This window comes from Nothoprocta perdicaria, unplaced genomic scaffold (assembly GCF_003342845.1).
Source record: "Nothoprocta perdicaria isolate Ctin4 unplaced genomic scaffold, notPer1 scaffold_4, whole genome shotgun sequence".
Classification (NCBI taxonomy): Eukaryota; Metazoa; Chordata; class Aves; order Tinamiformes; family Tinamidae; genus Nothoprocta; species Nothoprocta perdicaria.
The window spans coordinates 665,567-684,007 of NW_020455643.1; the positions used below are offsets into that span (position 1 = coordinate 665,567).

An 18,441-nucleotide genomic window follows, 5' to 3' on the forward strand; every position below is an offset into this window, starting at 1 on the left:
CGGGGCCATGCGGGAGTACAAGGTGGTGGTGCTGGGCTCGGGCGGCGTGGGCAAGTCGGCGCTCACGGTGCAGTTCGTGACGGGCTCCTTCATCGAGAAGTACGACCCCACCATCGAGGACTTCTACCGCAAGGAGATCGAGGTGGACTCGTCGCCCTCGGTGCTGGAGATCCTGGACACGGCGGGCACGGAGCAGTTCGCCTCCATGCGGGACCTCTACATCAAGAACGGGCAGGGCTTCATCCTGGTCTACAGCCTCGTGAACCAGCAGAGCTTCCAGGACATCAAGCCCATGCGGGACCAGATCACGCGCGTGAAGCGGTACGAGCGGGTGCCCATGATCCTGGTGGGCAACAAGGTGGACCTGGAGGGCGAGCGGGAGGTGTCGCTGGGCGAGGGCAAGGCGCTGGCCGACGAGTGGAGCTGCCCCTTCATGGAGACCTCGGCCAAGAACAAGGCGTCGGTGGACGAGCTCTTCGCCGAGATCGTGCGGCAGATGAACTACGCGGCGCAGCCGGGCGCCGACGAGCCCTGCTGCGCCGCCTGCGCCATCCTCTGAGCGGCGCCGCCGCGACCGTTAGCGGCCGTTGGGGCGGCGGCGCCGCCGCGACCGTTAGCGGCCGTTGGGGCGGCGGCGCCGCCGCGACCGTTAGCGGCCGTTGGGGCGGCCCGCCCGCCGCGCGCGGCCGCCCGGGGAGCGCCGGGCTCTCTATGCAAAAGCCGGGTCCAGAGCCCGCCGAGCGGCCCCGCTTTCCTGCTGTACCCGAGCGTCGGCTCTACCCCACCCCCTGTGGGGTTTTATTATTATTATTTCCCCTCAAATCAGCTGTGAAAATGTTACAAATCTGCACAATTTTCTAGGTGTGCGTGCGTGATTTCATTTTTTTTAATTATTATTTTAGTCGGGTGGGTGGGAGTGTTTATTTTTTATTATTATTTTTTTTTATTATTATTTTCTCCTCCTCGGTTGGCGGAAAGCGCTGCCGATGTGGGGCTCTGGCAGGCACGAGGAGGTGCCCAGCCGCCCGTGCCYGCGGAGTGCCTTGGAGCCAGGCCTTGGAGCTGAGCCTTGAGCCGGGCCTTGGGGCCGGGCCGCGCACAAGGGCCTTTTGTCAGTGGGATTTATTTCGCATTCTCCGTCTGAGCCTTTTTAACTGTAATCTCCATGTCTTGCGAGTTTGGGCTGCGTTGGCTCCAAATTTGCAAGAATTGAGTCTGTGGGGATTTGGGGGTTGAGGGGGGGCACAGATGCTCCTTTTTTTTTTTTTTTTTAATTATTTTATTACTAGTATTTTGTTGTGGGGTGTACCTCTAGCCAGCAAAGAAAGAAATCTTGATGTTGTGATGTAATGAGAAAATTTGAACAACTGTTGTCTTAATTCCAGACATGCAGTTAAGAGATATCTATCCACTTTAAGGATTTTAATACACTTTTTTTTTTTTTTAAAGAAAACAACTTTGTGCCATTTTATGTGTTATGTGGAACACAACTTTTGCAGATACTATTGATTGTGATTTATGTCTTAATAGTAACAAAAGGGGTGAGAGGACAGGGCTTGAATTAGGTAAGGACAACAGCAAAACCCAAGACTCTAATAGGTAGCAATTTTTAATGCAGTTTTAATCAGTATTTAGGTGCTGGTCCTGTGTGATGTAGCGTCCAAGTGGAACACTATCCAGGAGGAAGATGGCATGGCTTTAATTGCAGCGCTCTTGTAAGAGCAGAGCTTTTCTTCTTACTGGGAACAACATGTTTATTGGAGTGAAAGTTTAAAGGTCAAGTGTTTGTAAAACGTAAGCTTTTCAACTTGTTGTAGCATAACTCCTGAAAATGTGCGTGGAAACTCATTCCTTTCCTGGCACGGAGCAGGGCTGGGGTGGGAGGACACAGGTACCTTGTGCGCTTTGGAAAGCCTAGCAGGGAGTGCACTGGGCTCTGTTATCTTCCTCTTAACCCCTTCTGTAACGTTAACACAAAAAGGACCGTTTTCTTTCCGGTGCCAAGAAGAAATGAAATTTCCATACTATAAGAAGCCAAACGTTTAGCAATTGTCTGTAAAGATAGCTTTGATCRGGGCGCTTGAAGCTAAACTCTGTCATTCCTACTATAAACGTGACCRTTTCCTCTGTTTTAAATAGGAAAGCTTTCGCTTCAGCACTGGCAAGGTTTAATACTGCTGAAATTGCAGTGACTGAGATTTGAGTGATAAACTTGTATTATAGCCGAGAACTGGACGCTTACTTTAGCAACATCATTGTCTAACAAAAGTTTGGAAAAGATTATCTGCTTAATGCATAATATAGGTGTCTCTTCTCCTGAGCTCGCGTGAATCCCTGGAGCCRCGAGGAAGTGTTCTGTTAGACACCTCCCAGCACAGCTAAAGGAGCAGTTGGGGGCCTTTAAACAGCAGGTAAATTGACCCAGCTCCCACCCCTCCTCCCATTTTTAAGCTAAAACTGAAAATCCCATTGAAGCACAACTTACCTTTGAGATTCCTTTTTATTTTTTTTCTTTTTATGAATTAGGAAGCCTGGTCCTTGAGGACTTCCACACTAGGCCAGATGAATAATGTATACTGATGTCAGGGGCTTTTTCTAACAAAAGGTTTGCATGGAATACAAAAAGCTTTATTGCAGGAATGTCTTGCATTGAAGTTTAAAAGAAAATGCCATAAATTATATCTCAGCTACTTCTGTGGTTCGATTTTGCCTTAAATTTGATGGAAATATAGAGTTGCTAGCACCTACAGTACGGCGTTTGCCCCAAATCAGTGTACTGAAAGCAGTTCATTCAACTTAGGGGAAAAAAAGCAAAACCTTAAACAGTTTTCCCATCAGAACAGCAGCTTTTTAATGTTTTGGAGTGCCTCCTGTTTTCCTATTGCCTATCTGATGACTGAGGAGTGATGTAGAAATGTGTGTATGTAGCACACACAGTGGAACATAAAGTGCAGTTTTCCCCTGCCTGGCAGAGCAACTGAAGGCGGCTTAATAAGGACTGTGGATTATGCTGGGGGGGTTGTAGATATTATGCTCTACTTCTTGCCAAAAAGGTGTATTTGTTAAACAATGAAGGATTTGAGAAACCATGTCAAAGGTCTGATCAGTTATGAATGTATTTAGGTGTTTGACATTCTCTGTGACTCGCTGAGGACAGTGCAAAAAGTAGAGCTGAGTAGTGTGATCTTCCAAATACTCTGAAGTTTTCTTGGTGCTTGTTAAACACAAACCTTGTCTATAAAGTAGAAAAAGGAAAGTACTACTTTAACTGGACTGAATAATGAAAGCTGTATTTCCTTCTACACTAGAGGAAAATGTTGTATCAATATAAAGGTACTCTTTTATTCCTTTTCCCTGTGGGAATATGTTATACCAGTATCGATACAAAGGTGACATACAGCTCTTTCACAGTGAGGGTTGAAAAAAAAAAAAAAAAAAAAAATTAATTGATTTGCAAGAAAAATCACATTCCCAGCCAAAATACTTCCTAACAGTGCTGAAACTGTGTGAACAAGGCCTTAGTTTAAGGCTTGTCTTATGGCCGCATATTCTACTGTACATAATGATTGTATTTTTAAAATCCAAGCTTGTTCTCTTGCAAGAAAGTGTGTCTTTGAAACCGAGTCTCTGTGGTCATAATTGTGCTGTGTTCTGGGCCTYGTTTCCAATACAAGCATGGTTCTTTCCAGTGCGACGCTCGGGCTTTATTGATGCCTGCAGCCCTGCAGACAGTGCTAGACTCTGCGCCCRGGGGCTCACGGAGGGTCTGCCTCTCTCCAAAGGCTGCCTGGCAGGTGCTCTGCAAAGGGTGTTTTAATAAAGGGCAGCTGGCTCTTGATGGCCTCTTCTTCTGGGTGCTCCTTGCGTGCAGGTGTTGCTAAATATCTGTTTTCCTTCTGAGTGACAAAATGCAGAAACTTCCATTCTAAGGATTTCGTGCGGAAAGGAGGGCAAGTGTGTTCTTTCAAATCCTCTCCCGTGTAAATTACTGGACAACTCCCATGATAGTAAATGGAAAATAGTCGGAGCCCGCCTGCAGTTAGAAGCTCTCCTGCTCTCCCAACTTGTGCAGTGGGCACTGCAGAAACGGCCCTGAACAGACCAGCACCGTGTCTGGAGCGCTTAGTTCGAGTGCCCCTTTGTTTTTGACTTGCTGCAGAGTAAAGTACCCCTGTGAGTTCTGGTCAAAGATGACATAGCTCCAAGTACTGATCTTTGTAGCTTGCTTACAGCCTGTTGCCACAGTGCTTGTAGCTTCATGCAAAACGTGTGTCCGAACGCTTCTTCGTCCTGTTGTGCTGATATAAAATGCTGTTCTGGAATCTGCTTTTTGTAGGAACTCAGCATCTGCCCAACTTCGAGAATTGGTGGGGTGGGGAGGACACTGGATCTTTGGTCAACGTGCGCGTGGCAGATAAGAGAATCATGAAACAGCAGGGCCTGGCTCAAAGGAATTAGCTGGAGCTCACGTTGGTGCTGGGACGTGTTCTTGTTGGGTCGATGGGGCTCAGCGCGTGTTCCTGTTGCTGGGGACCTCGGAGCGTTGGCCAGTTCGGGGAGGGGGGAGCGCCTGTGTTTGGGAAGCAGGGGCGCGTTCCTGAAGGCGGGAATGGAAACCTCTGCCCAGGTGATCCCGGTCCTGCGTGCCGGCAGCCTGCGTGATGCTCCGCAGAGCGGAGGAGCGCAGAAAGCCCACAACAACCACCACAAGTGTCGCCAAAACGACTTTATTTTTCTTTTTTTCAGCGTGTGTGTGCYCTGATGCACGGCAGGTGCTGCTTTAGTGCTGATTCGATAGCACTGTGGTTCAGGCAGTGGCCCTGTGCGTGAAGCAAACACACTGGCTCAAGAAAGGCATTTTATAGGGAAGTACTTAATCTGCAATCCAATGCCATGTCTTAAGTCCTGTCTGAAACATAAGAAATCAGTTAACCAGAACTTGCAAGTTGTTCAGCTAAGTTTCAGAAGACTGGAAGCACCTTTTGTATGACAATGGCAAAGATTTTATTTTCCTTCAACAACCTCTGTGTTTTCCATAGCTTTGGAAAAAGAGGACACAAGTTACTAAAAATCTCTAGCTCCTTTTTTGGAAATCCTGAACAAAAAAATATTTCTAGGAAGATGGTGTCTGACATGTAACCTCAATGATACAAAACTCAATTTCTTCCTACAGAATTCATTGTTTTTAAGGGAACATAATATATAAAATTTCCCCAGTTAATAGACTAGTTAATAGAGGGATTCCCCTCTTCTCGGGGGCCTGGCTGCAGAGCTGCTCTCCCATTCCAGAACAACTGGCCTCGTCAGAGCGGGGCTACTGGTTTCTTTTACCGTTGATGTGCTCCTACTGCCCTCTTCTGCGATGCCAGGATGAAATGGGGTGTTTTAAGTTGACTTTGAGGATATTTATAAATGTCTTTCTGCAAGAAAGAACTAATCTGAAATACAAGATGTTTTTCTTTCCTTTGAATGAGGTTTCGGAGGAGGTATGTGTCAGTATTGGTATTCCCTCACCTGCTGCTCACCCATGATATTAGTCTAATGCTTGTCTCTACTGTGTTACTGTTATCCCAATTTGAATAATTAAGATGAATGCTAGCATTCAAATGATTATGTTAACGATGGAATTACAGCTAAGGCAGTAAGCACCAATCTACACCTAAATATTTGCACTTGAGCTGCCCCCGTGAAAAGGCAAACTGCTCAGGTGTGGGCCCTGATGTGGGCAGCAGCAGGGGCTCTTGGAAGTGCCGCAGGCCAGGAATGCAGCAGCATCCTCTTTTTCCAAGATGTCCAAGTGGCCTTTTTTCCCCCTAAGATGGATGGACCTAGATCCGGAAAGCAAGTTTTGGATGGTAAGTGCCCAGCAGAAAGCTGGTTTTGCCCAAGCCTTGTGTTTAGGTGAGAGCAGATGCTCCAAAGGCCTTGGAATGGGCAGCAAGCCACCTGAAGGAGCTCAAAGGAGGCAGGACCGGGAGCCCAGGTGTGGGACATGCTTCGGATCTGGGCGTGTGGCTGGCAGTGGGAAACATCACCAAGCTTGTGAAACCCCATCCGACCGGATTGGTGTGGAGCCCTAGGAAGAAGAGCCCCTTGCTGGGCACCTGGGGCTGTTTGCTGCAAGGCGCTCTGAATTTTTCTGCCTCGAGTGTAAAGAAACATTTAGGTAGGTGTACGTTGTCCTCTGTCTAATACTGTCCTCTTTTCTTCCCTTACCTGTTCTACAGAAAATGTGAGGGTATTAATAATTCTGGGTTTTCCTCGGTCTGGTCTGAACATAAACTGTACCAGTAGCTTTTCACTGACTCGCTTCACCTGCTCTAACTTTTTAGCCACAAAGCAGCAGTGTGTAAAGGCTTCAGATGTTAAACTAAAACTGTGTGGTCTTTGGCAGAAAACATGATGAATATCTATGTACTGTACCAGGTAGTGCGTGTAGTACCTTGCACATTCATGAATGTTCGGGGTTTTAAGGCATAGTGTTCTAATCAATGAGCCTCTAAATAGTTACCTTCCAAAATTATTTTTTCAGGTACTGAGAGATTATTAGGCTCTGTTTTAATAAGTTGATGGTATAAATATACATATTGTTGTCCAGTTGTTGCGAGTGCGTTTATTCCTATGGAGCCCAGCAGATTTGAAAGTGCAAAGCTTATTTGTGTAATTAATATCATCTACATGGGATTATTGATTTTCATAATTTATAGCAAGTTTTCACAGATTCCTTGTGCTGCTGATCACCAAAACCTCCTCTGACCTGCTTGGAAATTYATAATGCTGATGACAGCTGCACTGTGACCCAATATAGTTGGGAGCCTTATTTATTTAAGGATAAGATTAGTGATAACTTTATTCCTTGAATGAACTTCAGTAATTTTAACTACCTCAACTTAGCATAGTGAGTTTGCTGCCAAATTTACTTGATAATTAACAAAGCCAAGATGAAAGCATGATAATGAAGTACAYGAGTAATTAAGTTTCTAATGCGCAAGATTTTGGTTTCTCTTCTTTTTTGAATACTCTGTGGCTTTCCAGACTGTCTCTTTTCTACTGGGTTTTCCTGTTTCAAGCGTTGTTTGCTCTAGCGTGGGGATCGCTTTCTCTTTGGTACTGGGGCTCTTGTTTTTTGCTTAATTAAAGGCAAGGATAGAGGAGATTTGCATATGAATTAATGTATAGCACAAGCTGCCTAGATTGCAGAAGTGTGTGCCACATGCTTCACGTATTGCGGCCCTAAAAGCAGATGTAAGGAGAATACTGTATTTGTAAGGTGTTTCTATAGGTTGGTCTCTCAGCAAAGATATACCATATTTACCAGAGAGGAGCCTGTTCATGTACTGAAATGTTCACAGATAGTTAGATATTTACTTACATTTATGAATTACTGTATTTCAGCCACTGTAGTGAGGCCGCAGGTTACAAGTTTCGGCACGCTGTTGTTTCTGCATCCTTACAAAGTTGTTCCTAGCACCTGTGATCTGTGAAGCGCACAGGCATTTCTGGGCACAGAAAATCAGGAATTTGGTGCCTGCACTCGCTGAATGTCAGCCCAGTAGCAGAGAAACTTAAGATACTTTAGTCAATTGTAAGCCCCTAAAAAGAACCTTCTTTTTCCCTTTTCAAGCATTTTCAATCTGACGCACAAATTTTTTGGCTTTGCTAGACCAGAAAGCCACTGTGGTTATTAAATATATACAGTGTAGAGCCTTTTATTAGATCTAAGGATAGCAACCTGCCGAGCTAGTCTGAGCTCCTTGGGGTCAGATTCCTGCTTGTCTCACCTTGGTGTTTCTGGTGATAAGCAAATTGAAACCGAGCCTGTCTAGACCGAAGCGGGAAGTGTTCAAGGCCGGATATTCTTGGATTCTTTGCAAACTGGGTGATGAATTTGAATTGCTCAACGTGCATCTGCTTGTAGCCTGTTTCGGGAGGCTGTAAGATAGCAGCTTCCTTCAGCAGCCACGCAGGGCTTGTTAGCACTTAGTTAACCAAAATTAATTAGAGGGTAACTGGAGATCCTTTGTGCCATTTGTGCATATTAATATGGAGACACAAACTATATTATTCCAGGATGTAAACCAGCTCTATACAGATGTGAGGCATTCTAATTGCCTCTAATAGAGTCCTTAATGCAGCGTCCCGCCTGGAGCGCCGGCGCTGTGCAGAATTAACTGCTGCCTTCTCCCCTGCCTGGGTGCCTGCACGGCTRCCGAATTCCCGGGCTTTGGGAATCCTGTTGGGAGCAGCGGCTGGCCCGCCCCGCCGAGCGGGACCGAGCCCTCGTGCACACCAAAGTGTTTCACACTACCGGTGCAATCGCCAACCTAGGGACTGCTTTTAGTCTAGTCCTTATCCCTACAGAAGGAGGAAAGACTTGTGTAAAACCCTCAGGAAAGGCTGAGTCTGGAAAGTAGCAACTGCAGGACGTGGAGCTTTGCAAGGTTATGATGATTAATTCCACTTACGAGTGCWAAACAGGCTGCGTGCATCTCGGGCTTGAGCGCCTTGTGACAGCCCTGACCTGGAGAGCCGYGGTGCCGGTGCCGCGCTCGCAGCGAGCCCGCTCGGCCGAGCAGCGCCAGGCACGCGGGGACGGAGCGCCRGGAGCGTGGCAATGCTCCCTGGGCCTTCCCTCGCCCTGGAAAGCAAAATCCAGCTCGGGCTGAGGGAGCGAGCTGGCAGATGAGTACATGGAGGCGGCTTATGTGGGCAGGAGAGGCAGCCCCAAAGCCAGCGCGCAGCCCACGGTGAGCGGGGSCTTGGGGGCTATCTCACGTGTGGGTTTAGGCTCTGGACTGCGCCTTGGATGCTCAGGCAGAAACTTGTGCCTCACTCCCAGGTTCTGAGCGAGACCTCGGTGTCCGGGGCACAGCCTGGCCCTCTCGTGTCCGCAGGGCAGACCAGAGCTCCGTGTTCCCCACGCGGCCGGGAGGGCTGATCCCGTTGGAGCTGGGGCTCGGGAAGGCCGGGSTGGTTCCGGGCGGCACCTTAGAGCTGGGGAGAACGCACCGCTCCACAGAGCCAGATCCAAAGACACGGGACTTGCTTTCCTGCAAATCCCAGGCCGCTTACCCTCTCCCTTCAGCCTTGTCTCTTGAGGGTGCAACGAGAGGATTAAAGTGGCGGCTGGGGAGCGCGGCCAAGGCACCTGAGAGCGCCGGTGCCGGCTGTGTCCCGAGGCTGCCGCCGGTGCCGGCTGTGTCCCGAGGCTGCCGCCGTCCCGCCTGGCAGGACAGCCCTGGTCCCGGGGACCCAGAGCGGCCACCAGCCCCGGCACTGTGCAGAGCTGCGGAGCAGCCCGCTGCGTTTCACTGCTCTTGACCTGTTCCTTAAGCGCTCCGGGGGGTTGCRCATTTAAACCATTTCTCTCTGTGGAGGGAGGAGTCTCCGTTATTTAAACCTTTAAATTGAAGGGTAACTTTCTTCAGACAAACTGGAGCTCCAAGTGAAGGGTTTTATGGCTGCATTGCGTAAGGTGCCTGACACTTCTGTGCGGAGAAGGGGCAGCCCGGCTCTGTTTTGCTTGGGCATCGCGCTGCGCTCATTTGTCTTTTCTCTTCAGCAGATGATTATTTCTGCTTCCTTGATAGCCGTGGAAGAAAAATGTGTGGAATCCGAAAGCCTCAGCGCCGGTGCCGGGGGCTCGCAGCGCGGCCGGCACCGCGCTCCCGTGCGCGGCCGCTCYGCAGGGAAGCACCGCGGGCAGGGAAGCACCCCGGTGTCTTGCAGCACCGCGCCGTGCGTTCGAGAGCCTCGCACCAAGGCTGCAAATAACTCACACTTCCCGGCAGAGGTTATTCCGATTGCTACTGATTTGGCTGAGGACAGAACAGGAGCCACGTGGCAGAAGCTCTGTCCTGATCTGAAAGAAACCTGGGCAATCAATGAAAATGCACTTATTTTGAGCACGTATTTTGTGCTTGTATTCTTTGAGACCTGTGAAAAATTAATAGAACTTTGGCGCTCTAATTTTAAGCAATAAATCAACTGAGTAATGATCGTAGTTTAGGCATTTTTAAAGTAAAATGGCTTACTCCAATTAAAAGCAATCAGTACACTGATTTCTCTCACTATCCATAAAATCTTTCATATCTATTGAATTTTCTGGAAAGTAACACTAAAAAATACAGATTTATAGTTTACAGGTGACTTTCTTTCACATACTTTCATCAAACATCCCAAATAGAGGTATCTTCTGTGGGTTTTAGTCATCTGTGCYGAATATACATTATATGTAAATATTTATATATATATTTAGTAACGTATCCCTAGGTGAGCACAGCAAGAGTTCTAGCGGCAGCCGAAAGGCMCCCAGTGCTCTGAGTGTTTAGTGCTCTGTACTCAGCTCAAAATCCCCGCRCACAGTGTATCCCAGCCCTGCTGCTTCCTTAATATGCTGTAGGAGTTTGCATTTCTGTTCTCCAGAAAAAGGTAAAACAAACTGCCTGGTATTTCCGAGGCTGGTTATGGAAAACTTGACACTTRTATACCATTTTTTAATCCTATGTCACTGTCTACTGTGACTTGTATCTGCACTGGCACTTGGCAGGTTTGATTCTTAAAAAGATGTGAATTCTGTTAACTCTTCCTATTGGGAAATCGCCTCCCAGGTAAGCTGTAGCTACTGGCTACAGTAAGGCTTATCTTGTTGACGGTGCTGAATTTTATTTTAGGAATAAAATAAAAAATATTTCCACACTTTTGCAAATATTTCAAATTACTTCGAGTCAACTAGTGCTTCTCTTAATGTGCACAGCACCCAGGTGGCCCTTGGCTGTGTCGGCATCCGCCCTTACCTGCTCACGGGTTTCCGTGCCACAAACAAGGAAGGAAAACAATTAAGGAAAAAAATCCCATAGCTTTTATTTCTTAAAATGAGTCTTCCTAATTGCTATCTACACGGGTGTTCGTTGATGAAAATATATATCTAATGAAGCTGGTTATCTGTGAGTGTGATTAATTTTTGTGGGGAATGGAATGAAAATGGTAATTCCTTCTTTCCATGTCTGCTCTTGCCAGACTCGGCCTTTGGGCTGTGCCGGCGCAGCCGCCCTGCCCTGGCCCGGGTTCCTGCGGATCTCCCAGCTCCTGCTGCGGGAACCGGGAGATCGGTAGTGGGGAGGACAGGAGGAAGCTGGGAAACGGGACTAGAAGGCGTTCTATCAGAAAGGAGAGGTATAGAGCTTCGGTTTTCTCTTTATATTTAATTTTCACAAAGTGAAATGGAAAATATTTTGTGCTCGCTCAGCAAGCCGTGGGAATTTAACTTTGAAATTTTTGATACAGGATTTGTATTTTGTGGCGTGTAAGCAGAAACAGTATRTGCATTGCTCCACTGGTGTGTCAGAGTGTGCACATGTATATGCTCAGAATAGCATATTTTTGACTAATATATACTGGTACTAATATACATTTACATGTGCATGCATATTTATGAAGCTATTATTTGCTATACTGTATACATTGAGGTTGGAATCTTCCTCCTTCCACTTGWAAAGCAAGTTTCCTGAGTTTCTGGGTAGATCAAACTTTCTTATTTACAGTTTATTGTTGGCTTTTACTCTCTTCATGTGTTTGAAGCCATACTCATCATACCCATTCTGCAATTAAGGCCAAGACAAAAACCTGAGCAAATGAAGAGCCAAAAGAGGAGCATAAACCAGGCCTTTCTGCTCTGCTCTTCCTCTTTATAGGTAATTTGTGCAGCTAAATGGAATGTTTTGGCAGAATCCCAGMCGGGCTGAAATGCGGGAGCTTCCGTGCGGGCAGTTTTCTGTGTCCCCAGGGCATCGCTACTGGCTCCAGCGYGCCGAGCAACCTGTTCCTGTCCTCTGCTTCCTTCTCTCAGCAATAGTARGAATAATAGTAATAATAATGATAATCTCATTTTGTCAGAATTAATCTTGGCRTCTCCTTTACGGACTTTACCCCCCGATTTCCTTCTGTGAGATGTGCGTGTGCCATTTTCATCCTGCTCTGAGGTTCTCCTGAGGAATGTGAAAAATCCTCCAAACCCAGGTGTGTTCGGATGAGGGTCAGCACCAGCACCAGGAGCCTTTTCCTGCACCCGGCATTTCCAAGGTAGCTCTCCCAGAAAAGGGGAAAAATAAAAGCGTGGGCTCCCGTCACGCTCCTCTGTTTCTTGGTGGAAAGCCCAGCTAGAACCAGGCAGTTTCCCCAGGGCTGAACATCCCTTAGCCCATTCCTTCTCCTCGGCACATTCTGCGGAGCAACCGCGTTGAGGAGCCACGTAGTTGCCCACTTCATTCCCCTGTGCAGGGTTTTCTCTGCAYAAATCACTTTCCCCTTTGCATATCCGAAATATGTCTGAATAGTGAGAATTCCGACGCGGTGCGCCTGCCCTGTGCCGGGAGGTGCTTGGCGCGGGTCCCTGTCCCAGCGGGAAGGGGTTTGTGCGCGCGGCACTGGCCGGGCCGCTTCCCTCGTGGGCCGCCCTCGCTCCGCAGCCTTTGCTGCCGGCTCCGCAGGTGGATCCGGGGCTCATCGCCATGGAAACGCCCCTGCCCAGGCCGCTTCCGTGCAGGAGCAGCGGGCGGCACCGGCACACGCAGACGCAGGGCTGAGGGGTCTSTGAGAACGGGGTATTTTTACAGCATGTGTTTAGCAATGCCAATACCAGTCCTAAGCCGCCCTGGCCGCTCCTGCCCTCGAGCAGAGGCTCTCCCCGGCGCGGCTGGGCTGGGTCTGGGCAGCTTTGTGCCCGCTCGCAGCACACGGAGCGCGGGGCGACGCGCCGGCCCGATGCGCCCGGCTCGCGTGCCTTACAGAGCACCTGCGGTTTGCCTCGCTCACCGCTGCCTGCCCAGGACTGCAGCTAATGCAGATACCCAACARTGCATAGTAATGCTAAGTTATTTATAGCTAATACAATGAATGATTCTYGAGAATAACAAAAATATTTTTCTTGAAGGAAAGGCAAGGGACTGGCTGATTTACATGTACATGAAATAGATTAATGGTCAAGGTATTTGTGATTATAGCTGGCCTGCAAATGAATACAGGAAACTTTAAATCAACTTTGCCCTTGAGTTGTGGGCGCGTTCCTTGACTGCAGGGGTTGTGATCTGCTGCGCTCGGGGGTGCGGGCAGGACTGCTCAAGCCAGCAGGAAGCTGACAGGCAGGAAAAGCTGCTTCTGTGGGAAGCTCAGGAAAAAGGGAGAGAGGAAAAGGAGGTTTGGACCAGAGCACAGAAATGCSAAAGATGAGTCAGTTCTCATTAGAGAGGAGTCTCTCCTGGGCCGTTCCTGCCGCATTGCACCTGTTTCAGCTCCCAGCCGCGACACCTCTGTATCTGCTTTGGGATTATGCAGCAAATCGGGCCGGAAAAAGCCCTTATAGGAAAAAGAGGCAACTTCTCAGTCTGCCTGTAAATGCTAAAGACGATGGAGGTAGCCGAGGGAAACACACCCTCGTAGCGTGTTTACCTTGGCCTGCAGCGCTCCTGCCGGGCTAAAGATTTTCAGTCAGTCTTTATAGACCTGGATCTGTCTCGTAAGGGTTTGGATAAAAATAGGTCCTAAAAAATACCATCGTGTAAAGCAGAGAAGTTTTAAGGAGTTGGAATGAAAATCTTGTCAGTCCACAGTGAGTACAGAACCACTTGTTTCGTCTCTGCAGTATTTTAAATAAAATAAAATTCTAGTCACTGTAACGATGTTGAAGAAAGTGGTTTTACTGGCTGCATACAACGTTGTGCAGGGCTTTTTGTTCTGCTTTTTGTTTATCTTTGTAATGCAAAAATAGTTAAAAGAATGTTACATGAGGAGTGAGGATCTGGGTTTTTTGGGGGGAAAACTCCCTGCTTCCCTGGGCCCAGCACGTTGTCCTGAGGCCTGTCACTTGCTACGTCAGCTTTCCTATTTCACGCTGTCAGTGTGTTGCAAGAGGCAGGCAGCAGTTCCGCGCCTGCAGGGCCTGGTTATTCTTTGCAAATAAACTAAAATAATAACGGGCTTCGCTTTAAGGTGCAGACAAGGCTTGTGCAAAGCTGGTCCCTTTCGCTCGCTGGCGGTGCAGCCGAGGCCGRGAGCGGCTGCGTGGCCGAAGGCGCCGGGCGCGTTGCGTGGAGCGCGGGGCAGCGTGCGGGCGCCGCGGGAAGGAAGGGCGGATCTGCGCGAGATTCCTGTTCTGCAGCCACAAGGAGCATCTCGGACGTGACCCCGCGCGGCCGCTGCCGCCGAGGGCTCCTGCTCCTGCGCCGCAGAACAGGGCTGGGGAGAAGCGCTCCTGCTCGCGGCCACGGGTACCGCGAGCGCCCGCACGCTGCACCCCGGTTCACATYGCTTGTTAGTGCGTTAGGGCCGGCATCGTTCCCTGCTTTACTCAAAGCAGCCGCCTTTCTCCTCCACGGTGTTCGAGCACTCGATCCCGCAGTGTGCTCCGCCAGGCGTGCGGAGGGCTCAGCTCTGGGCTCTGGCAAGAAGGCAGCGGTCCCGCAGGCCAGCGGGCCRTGCACAGGCTGCTGCCCATTGGGCTGAGCTTTGGTGCCGCTTGGTTTGGTGCTGGGTTTCAGTGCCCAGGCACTCAGAAACCTTACCTCGGGCTGTAGTCCGGTAATGGGAGGGATGAGAGCTCACACACCTGCGGGGGGCTGCGCACAAGCCCGGCTTAGTGACAGGGGCTCCGCTTCGTGTGCGCAACTGCAATTGCAAGAGCTCCCAATTACTGCCGCCCGCGGCTGCRGAAACAGTCTCTGCTCGGATCGCATTCTCTCCTTGTAGGGATGATGTGGAAAAAATGCCCTTATTACTAAAAAAAATGTGTTATGTTACTGTGATTGTAGAGCAGAACATTTACTCTCCAGGATAGAATGCAAAATCCCCTAAAACCACTGCAAGCAGAATAAGATAGAGGTTGTACGTGATGAATGTGTTCAAGCTATCTTTACTGCATCAGATTTAGCTTATTCTTGTCTAAATCTTTGATATGTGAAAGCAGCGTTTGGCCTGTTGTGTGGATGAAATTGCAGTAAAATATGTGAGTTGGACTCATGAGTCAGCAGTGATTCACGCAGGCACGATGTGTTGAGGGGGCGGTTAGGTTAAGCACGGGTAAAGCAGGGCAAATTACTGCGAGGCTAAAGCTGAGCTCTAAATTCAGTGTGGCAGGTTGAATTATGATTTTATTTCCCAATTCAGATTGTTAGTGCTGCTTTCCAAGGATTCCTCTAAATTTATGTTTGGAAGGGGCTTGCACAAAGACCTCCAATCCACCTGCACAGCGTGTGTATGAACACAGGAGTCAGTGCTGGGAAGGACCGTGGTGCAGCCGGCAGGAGATGTTGGTCTGACAGATGCGGCTTGTTCCGAACGCCGATTTGCGGTGCTGCACGCGCTGTTTTAAGGAAGGCAATTTGGGCTCCCTTTCCTACCTGCCAGGCAGACCTGCCCCAAGGTTGTTTGGGCTGAAATCTCGTGCTTCAGCTCGGATATCCGTCACTGTGCACAGTAACACACCCGAGCTAAAGCCCGAGTTTTACTGCAGCCTTTTCAGATCTCGTTTAATTTCTGAGGCTTAGCAGGGTTTGTCAGACCCAAGTCACTTCACTCAGATGAGTGACAATCACCAAGGAGATGGAGCAGGGCTCATTAGAGCAGCAAATTCAGAACGATGCATAGAAAGCAATAACTGGTCCTGCTGAATTCTCTCTGTATATTGACTCCAAATGGCTCTCTTAATTGCATGTCAGGAAGGAACATTTTTTGCTTATCTTTCTAAGCAGAAAATGATCTAAAATCCACCACTAGAATTGGACAATTACTCTTTCAGCTCCTGTCACCATGCAACAGCACTCTCCGTGTAAGATGGCAGAGCACACATTTCTGCAGCAGCCTTCACTCCATATCCACTGGAAATGCACTTGGGAAGAGAAAAATACRAACAGGTCAAGTTTAAGACCTGTTATTGAAAAGATGGCGAAGTGTTCTGGTTATGCTCCTAGCTCTCATGAGCAAAATCGTCATGCAAACAAGAGCAGAACTTCACAGAGCGCGTGTACGAGCAGGGGCCCGACCCCGTGCTGCGCTCGGCGGCAGCCMGCCGGGCATGCAGCCTCACCCGCAGCAGCTCCTGCCGGCGCTGGGTCCCCCTTACACCTGAGGTTCACACAGTTCCTGTGCGAGAGAGACTTGGCTCCCGCTGAACTTACAACTTAACTTTTCATTAACATGATTGAGACTGGAATTAAATCAGTGTCACTGAGTCGCTTCAAAGTGCATCTTTAAGTGCCCCTCAGAGAGCATCTCGTGACTGCTGTTCTTCACATCGGCGCCCGCATGCTTCAGAAATGATCAGCCGGTGGTATTTCTGCCCAGGTGAGGTGCTGCTGCTTCCAGCTGCTGCGTTCAGTGAATCACACATCCCTTCCTTTACGAGTGTGAGATCAGGAGCGTATTGCAGTTACTAGATGCGCTGTCACTCCTCACGGTTTTCTAAATGATCACTTGACATTCACCTACGCTATAGCACACTTAGAGATAAGACACATTTCTGTATTTAGCAGTCTTTAATTTCTGTTGTGAGAAGATCTTTTTTTTCCTTTTGAAGAAATATAACCYGAGAAAAAGGATTGTTTAGAAAGACGTCTCCTTCATGTTTATTTCTTCTGAGTTTTTCTAAGAATAATGATCACAATTCATCTTCCCTCTGTTTCAAAAAGAAAAGCAGGCATTGTGTATTGAACAGGATACATAACATTTAGTCTCTTTATTATCCTGTAGACTGTTTTAGTGAAGCTGGCAAGTCCAGGAGCAACCAGAGAGGTCAGTTTTGCAGGCACCAACTAAAGCTGCAGCAAGAGCTGAGCCCTGGCCCAGGCTGGAGCAGGGCGGAGAGGCGTGCAAGGTGAGGAGGTGCTGCAGTGCTGCACCCAACACACGTGGGGTCAAAGCTGCCCCGATCCGTCCCAGCTAGGACAGGCGGCYGGAGCTACAGCCGCTGCAAGCAGGAGTCCCATTGGCACCAGGGTACGGCTTCCAGAAGGAAAAACCAGCCTTGCTCAGGCTATTTCAGCATAGAGAAACCATCRCAATACACCTGGTTTCCAGTGTTATCTCTACAGTATTTGTCTTATTTTTAGTCTAAATCTCCTGGGCAGGAGACCTTGCCACATGATCAATGGACTAATAGCAGGCCTGCACTGGCAAATGAATGCAATATAGGAATGAAAACATATCTACAGACATAGCACCATCACCAACAGCAATACTGCTTCTCATAGAAGTACAGCTCTTTGTTTAAAATACTAATTTTWTGTTGCTTATTGTCTGAAATTGCCTCTTTAACAGGCTGAGATTTTCGAATGAATGGGCGAGGTGGATTCCTTCCACGGGCAGCGAAAGGCAGAGGCTCCTTGCGGCTCTGGGACTTCACTCCCGGCATTCAGACTCCTTAGGTGAGCTCGCTCAAAACCTGTCCTTTTAAACAGGGGCTTTGGTTCTTGTTATAGAACTGGTGTTAAAATTGGTCTTCCCAGAAGTTCACAAATAAGATGGACTGTCTGAAATACTGCTGCCTTTTCCTTTGGAGAAAGCTGGGGTCTAATCTCCATGTGCTTGTCCTGGCTATAAGTACAGCTTGCTGATTTATTCTGTCAATGGCAAGTCATTTAGGTGACAGAAATTGGTTTCATGTCACTTCACATTGTGCAGCGTAGCAACCTGAAGTGCTAGAAAGCCAGCTGCTCTCTGGAGATAGAAGGGCATAAGCACTCCTAGGTTTTACTTCCTTTTTTTTAAGTGGAAAAACAAGGGAAATTGCTTTACCATTCAAAGCCATTTCATCTTTGTGGCGGTACCGCCGGGCAGCCTTGCTGTGTTTTGTTGCTTTGTTCAAGGGAGCATAGGAAGCCCAGGACTGCTTGCTACTTAGAGCCCTCRTTTGGCTGCGTGTTTTGTTTTAGGAGGGTGTTTGGAGAACATAATTATCAATCCAACCAGAATAAAACTACATCGGCAACCTTACTTGAACAGAAATGTGACTCGGTTCATGTTCTGGTCTTGGTTTTAGCCTGGACACAAATTGCAGTTTGAGCATCTGCAGGGTTGCCTCCCACACACACGCTTCCCAAGGCTCGGTTTGTTCTCTTCAAAGTTACATTTATATATTTCCATAGCAAATAACGGATCCTGGAGGTGACCTGCTGGCTTTCCCAGCACTCCCAGTGTGACAGCCCRTCGCCTGCATCTGGCACCAGGACATTGGTGCTTTGGTGCTCACGTCACCTGGGACCAGCAGGGCCCTCGGCTCTCCACTGGTGCCCAGTCCCAACGTCACCTTCCCTGCAAGCTCATACTGCACAACCCAAAACCCTCTGTCAGAACCTCTGGCCCGAGTGCTGCTCTTTTACACGCCAGCTCTTTGGGTTCCTGACCGCGGGCCCGCCTGGCCCGTCCTGTTCAGCTTGGAGGGGGTGAATTTGG

The 18,441-nt window shown here is 48.5% G+C and overlaps 1 protein-coding gene across 1 annotated transcript; it reads left to right on the top strand.

Moving 5' to 3' along the window:
- Positions 1-7: 7 nt before the first annotated feature.
- RAP2B (RAP2B, member of RAS oncogene family) lies at positions 8-601 on the top strand. The gene has a single exon (XM_026045302.1). It carries the CDS (start codon positions 8-10, stop codon positions 557-559), a length of 552 nt encoding a protein of 183 aa, XP_025901087.1. The 3' UTR covers positions 560-601.
- Positions 602-18,441: the final 17,840 nt, after the last annotated feature.

What these genes read in the sequence shown, in the direction of transcription:
- RAP2B (XM_026045302.1), top strand. Translation starts at nt 8, where the DNA reads ATGCGGGAGTACAAGGTGGTGGTGCTGGGCTCGGGCGGCGTGGGCAAG.